General features: G+C 36.2%; 1 protein-coding gene across 2 annotated transcripts in view; it reads right to left on the bottom strand.

The window, feature by feature from the left end:
- Positions 1 to 6,000, bottom strand: part of DENND1A (DENN/MADD domain containing 1A) — a 213,853-nt gene that overhangs the window by 104,514 nt on the left and 103,339 nt on the right. For both annotated transcript variants that reach the window (XM_010570716.1, XM_010570718.1), the window contains exon 10: positions 1,010 to 1,110. In XM_010570716.1, the coding sequence (XP_010569018.1) occupies positions 1,010 to 1,110 (101 nt within the window). The remainder of the gene's footprint in view (positions 1 to 1,009; positions 1,111 to 6,000) is intronic.

Here is a 6,000-nt window from a genome sequence, read left to right as displayed (position 1 = left end):
AAAAACAAACAAGAAAAAAAAAAAAAAAAAGGGGGGGGGGGGGCAAGTCACACAAACTGAGCATAGGAAGCAGTACCTAACAGCTGAGCAACTAAAAGCAGCAGCATCTTAAACTTCCTCTTTGTTAATTACTCAGAGTGCTCATCCACCATTCCTGTGCACAGCAAACAGGAGAGATGATGTTATGGCTGCTTAAGCTAAACTGTCTGACTTTGCGCTAGAAAAGAAATTAAAAACTGAGAGACTATTTGAGGAGCACTGTAGACAGGCTTCTGAACTACTAACCACGGAGTACAAGACATGTGCCTAATGATGTGCTAATGTGCAGACCCCAACAGTGAGTAAGGAGGCTTCTTAGGCCACCTGGACAGTGTGGAATCATAGAATAGGTTGGAAGGAACCTCAGGAGGGCAACTGGTCGAAGCTCCTGGTCAAAACCAGGCCAGCTTTGACATTATATGAGGTTGCTTACAGGCTGTGCCAAAATTTGTCACATCATGACAATGAACAAGTTTTTGAAAGGTTTATATTAATTTCCCTAAAGAAGGTAAATATCATGTTCTAAACACATGTTGATAATAAAAGATCACTGCAGGAAAATAAACAGCTTTCCCCCACCCCCAACAGAAGTTCAGGAAAGCAGAAAAATGAGAGGATCTTCTCCACTGTATCTTCCGCTGTTGGAGTCCTAATTCAAATTTGAACATTTAACACAGATATGCTGAAAACAGATTTTAATTACACAGTATCTAAGTTGCAGCATTCCATAGTAACACTCATATTAGAGTCAACATACCAATAGACAATTATATCTTGCCATGAAAATAATTTTTTTTTACTTACTAGGTTGGTTGCTTCGTTAACATGCCTATATATTTTTAGAGTAACAGTTGCATCATAAGAGGACTTAAGACTTACCATACAGAAATGTGAAAACTGTTGTGAATCTAAGTGATATATATATACATATATATAATATATATACATACACACACATATATAGCCTTACCAACAGTAGTCCAATAGATGTGGGGGCAGAACAGGAATGTAAACATGCTGCCAGAACATCGGGTAGAGCATAGCTGCAGACCCATGAATGCAGGCAGTTAACTGAAAAACACGTATTAAAACAAGATCATAAATAAGACAAAAACCAAGCTTAAAAAGGTAAAGTTAGAAGAAAAAATGTAAAGAATCAATTCTGCTTTCATATCAACATGCTTTATTACAAAATATACAGTGCTCTTGTTGGGAAAAAAAAAAGGGTATTGGTGGGTGAAGCGTGACTGGTTTATGGTAGTTGTCATTTGACTGACTTTGTAAACAGCTGAGAACATGATTCATTTGACTAACAAAACCTGAAAAGAACACCCAGAGTTATATAAAGCAACAGAAACATGGAAATGAAAACACAAAGGGAAATAAAAAATAGTAAAGGCAAATCCCCCAATCCTGGTAATTACCATCCATTAAATATCATAAAACTGCATTGAAATTATAACACAAAGTGAAAAAATATTTGAGGTCAGGAAGATACAATGTGAGTGGCATACGTTTCTTAAGGATATAGCATACTAAACTCAGTTATTAAATTTTTATTATGTAAAAGGCATTTTTATCTAATTGCCCTTCACCAAACCATTTGATCCATTGAGTTTCTCAGTTATATTTTTAAAATCTAATTCAGAACAGTTTTGATGTTGGCAGGTACTGAATGAAAAAGATCACAAATAGCAAACACAAGTGCCAGTCAAGCTGTGGGGAGAATCCTCACAGAGCTTTGAAGGAAATTAGGTCTCTCAATCCTATTTCAAATGATAATTAATAATTTGGAAAAGAAGATAAGCAGGATATTTGTCACATTCACTAAGGATATTAAAACGGAGAAGGTGGTAATCCTCAATAAGGAAATCGCAACAAAAGCTATAGTCAAAACACCATAAGAAGAAGACATGAAACACACACACACCTGGGAAAAAAGAAAATAAATAAATAAATAAATCGGAACACTTGTACAAATAGACACATACAAGGAAAAGACTAAGAGGTGACAGGCAATCACATCCACCCTGACAGTGTTTTTCCATTTAGAGTGTCTTTTAATCTCAAATGATACCCAGCACAAGTACTACAATGTGTTTCGCTTGTGAGACACATTTTGAAAACAATACTCAAAAAAAGCCTACAGTTATTTGAAGGTACGATGAATTCAAGCATATAACGCTTGTCTGGACAACAGGAAGGAGGGAGAACACTGCTTACAAATACCGAAAAGACAAATTCTAAAGGACTGAGGTCCTTGTGGTGGCCTGAAGTTGTGCAAGATAAAACTAAGCAAAGACAAATCATGACATTAATCCTAATTCAGTTAGATGTGGTGTAACCTTAAAAAAAAATGGATGACCCTCATTATTATTAATTTCCATTAAGACAGACTACTGAATTATATACCTCGTCATAAGGAACCCATGACTGGTAAAGAAAATGGTCTAGATGAGTTAATACAGTCTCTTAAGGCTCCATTTCAGGAAAAATCAGCTACAACTCTGGATGTAGTTTGGCTTATGTTCAATGCCAAAGCCTTTATGTAATTCCAATGCAGTTTCTGTAAGTAACAGAACCTGATTTTCTGATTAAAATGCAGGTCATCAGGCAAGAAGATGGAAGACAGGCACATATTTTATGTGGGTTTTTTTAAGCCTCTGAACAATACAGATCTGGATAAGCAATGAGAACGCACCAAGGAACACGGATTTTTGGGGAGAATTACTGTGCTTCTCTGCAGTGTGGTTTAGATAAGAACCACGGTGAGGTATGAGCTTTGCATTCAGGTGTTTTTCAAAAGCAGAAAAGCGACTATAAAGATGAACTGAAATACGCTTTGCAGTTTACAGCTCAAAATAGACACAGATTTTTAAAAATCATTTAGAACCTAAGACCCAGTATGCTGGCTGTAAACTCATACAGGACATTAATAATAAAAATTTCTGACATAAAACCCCTCACCTTGAAAAGTCAGAATTTTTAGCTATACCTTGTACCTAGTTGTGAGATGGTGTTATTGTGGCTAAAACACATGAATAATCTGTCTCTTTAATAATGTTTTTGAGTTCAAATCATCCCTATCACCTAATCAAGGAAAATCTAAGAAAAAGAACGGCCTAGTAAGCCAGATCAAAAATCCCTTGTCTCCCAGTATTCTGTCCAACAGTGGTCAACACAAATTAGTAAAACCACTGATCAACACATTCATCAATAAAATTGGTATTTCCCATTTTCTCAGTCCCCACCAGCTTGCAGCTCACACTTCATGTGCCAATGAATTCAAATAAATACATTAAAAAGTGCTGCCCCATCTCTTCATTTTGAGCCTGTTCCCTCACAGTTTTAAAGTGTGCTCTGAGTTTTGAGCATTTTAATACAATAAATAAAAAAATAATCTCCTGCTTATCTTCTAAGGGCCATACTTGATTTTCTGTATTTCTATCAAGTTCCCTACCTCCTCAGTATCTTTACCAGGCTGAGTGAAGAGCTCTAATCTACTCTGCTTTCCCTAACTGGGACATATTTTGCATATTTGCTTGTTCTTGTTATCCTTCTCTGTACTTTTCACTGTTTTACTTTATCTTTTTTTATTTGGAGTAGACAAGTACTCATGTGATATTCACAATGTGGGCAAGCCATGAACATATCTAGTGGCGTTATGCCCTCTTTTTTATTCTCTACTCCCTTCATAATAATTTCTTGGCTTCTAAGACTTCAACTGAGTAATAAGCTGGCATTTTCATAGATTGATCTCTCTCTTTTTCAAAAAAACTCCAGTATGTCTTTCTGAGTGGTAACAATTACTTCAGTTATTCGGACCATGATTGCTTACAGGGTTAGAAGTGTTTTCTCCCATAAGCATTATTTTATATTTATCCATGCTATACAACAAAATGACTGCTACAACATTTTCTTCCCTTTTTAAAAATTGTTTTGCACAAGGACATTGAACAGGTTCCAGAACAGAGCACTGTTGGGACTGCTTAGCAACTTCCAGGATTATGAAAACTGATAATTTTTCTCACCCTTTTTCCCTCAACCTTTTAGCCAGTTGTTTACCCTCAGGAGGATCAAACTCTCCTATACCATGAAAATTTCTTCAATAGCTTTGAAGAATTCAATACTGTTCAATCTTACCTAGATTTTTAAGATTTGAGGCATGGATTTCTTCTGCAAAGGTCAGTAGCTTTTGTTTACACATTCACTAGTTCTAATCCTCATTGTGACAGGTTTCAAGTTTTTTCATACAAATATAGCTCAAAGAACTGTAGTTTCTTGAAGGAAGAATGCTATCACACCCAACTTTCAACTCCAAGTATAAATTTCTAAAATCAGATCTTATTCTTCAGATTCACATCTCTTCTTGTGTTTCTTTTTCCAGAATCTATTTTGATCTTACTTTCTTCAGACTTCAGCAGCTGCATTTTGGTTGCAGCAATGAAGCTTCTCCAGACAGAAAGTTGCTCACTGCTGTACAGTTGTCCCACTTACTAGGACTGCAAACAAAATCCGTTTGCATCCCTGGTTTTTGTCTTGTCTATTATGTCCATCTCTTGGCCTACATTCTTTACCAATTCTCTACCATATTGAACCATAGATAACTTGGCCAAAAATTTTCTTGAATTGGTGACACTCATCTCACAAACAGTACTGTTTCATCTCTATTCATCTTAATATCCACTTCAGTATCTCCACAATTTCATTAAACTCTCTCAAGAAATATTGATAAAATCTGGAGGCACAGTCTTGTCTGACCCTCTTCTGATATACCTTAGATTTTCACTACCGTCTCCCATGAAAGCTACACAGTCACTCCTCACCTTAGCACTGCTTGATTCGGCAAGTGTCATAGCAAGAGGGTCCACAAAGCTCAAAAGCATCCCAGTGCTGATAATGTGTTTCCATAAGTGAAAATATACAGGAATTTAAACTAGATTTGAACCACCATCCTAAGGAAATAGTGTCTTTGGAAGCAGACAGGCTACAGCAAGTATCTGAACAAGCACCCATTCAGTCTTTCTCAATAAGAAAGCTCTTTATTAGCAGGTGAACATTATTTTATGGTCCATATAGGATGAAAACACTAGTATGTTGAGACACTAAAGCAAAAGTTAGAAGCTACAAAATCTTGAATTTATTCTGTATTTATGACTCACGAAACACTAAAGACTTATCCCTACCCCATTATATTTCAACTTATCTTTATATTATTCCTACTGGAGAAGATGCTCCTCTCTCACAGATTAGATGAAAGGCATAGCCTAGATCCAAACTATGCAGCAGAAAAAAAGGGCATGCTTTCCCACTGTAGTTTTTCCTCTATATTCCTAAATCCTTTACATTTTCTGTTTCTGTTCTCCAAATCAAAAAGATGTCTGGAAAAAATACTGTTTAAAAATTTAATTCTTACTTTAAAATTGCTTCTATAAGGATCAAATAGATTATTTCCTGGAATTATTATATAACATGGTTGCCGCTGTAGAGGAGTGAACTCAGTAATCCAAGGAGGCCCCTTCCAAGTATCCCCTTCCATTGGTTTTAAAACTCAGCAAGAAAAGATTAAACAGACATAATGCTCAACACTGCAGACATCTGAGCAGAACCTGTCACTTATTTTTGAGATGTACTCCCACCTTGCTATCTGGCATGAATTCAAATAACATACTACCATGGGTAAGCACCACTACTGTCCTTCAACTCTGCCAAGATAAGGGCTCATAAAAAAGAAATAGCATATTTGCTGGAGACCTCACCTGATTAGTGATTGCCATACAGAAAACAAGCACTTAATAATAAGGCAGCCTGAGAAATGCCCAACTGTCAAAACTATAGGAATCCAGCATTTTGAAATAAGATTAGTTCCACTACCTCAGCTTCCTGCAGCTGTTGCTAGAGAATGTAAAAAGATAGCTATGTAAGAAAGACACTGATTCACTAATTCACTTTTCGCAGTTT

This window comes from Haliaeetus leucocephalus, unplaced genomic scaffold (assembly GCF_000737465.1).
Source record: "Haliaeetus leucocephalus isolate CR32 unplaced genomic scaffold, Haliaeetus_leucocephalus-4.0 Scaffold306, whole genome shotgun sequence".
Taxonomy (NCBI): Eukaryota; Metazoa; Chordata; class Aves; order Accipitriformes; family Accipitridae; genus Haliaeetus; species Haliaeetus leucocephalus.
Note: the sequence above shows the minus strand (reverse complement) of the source record. Positions and strands in the feature narration are given on the sequence as shown.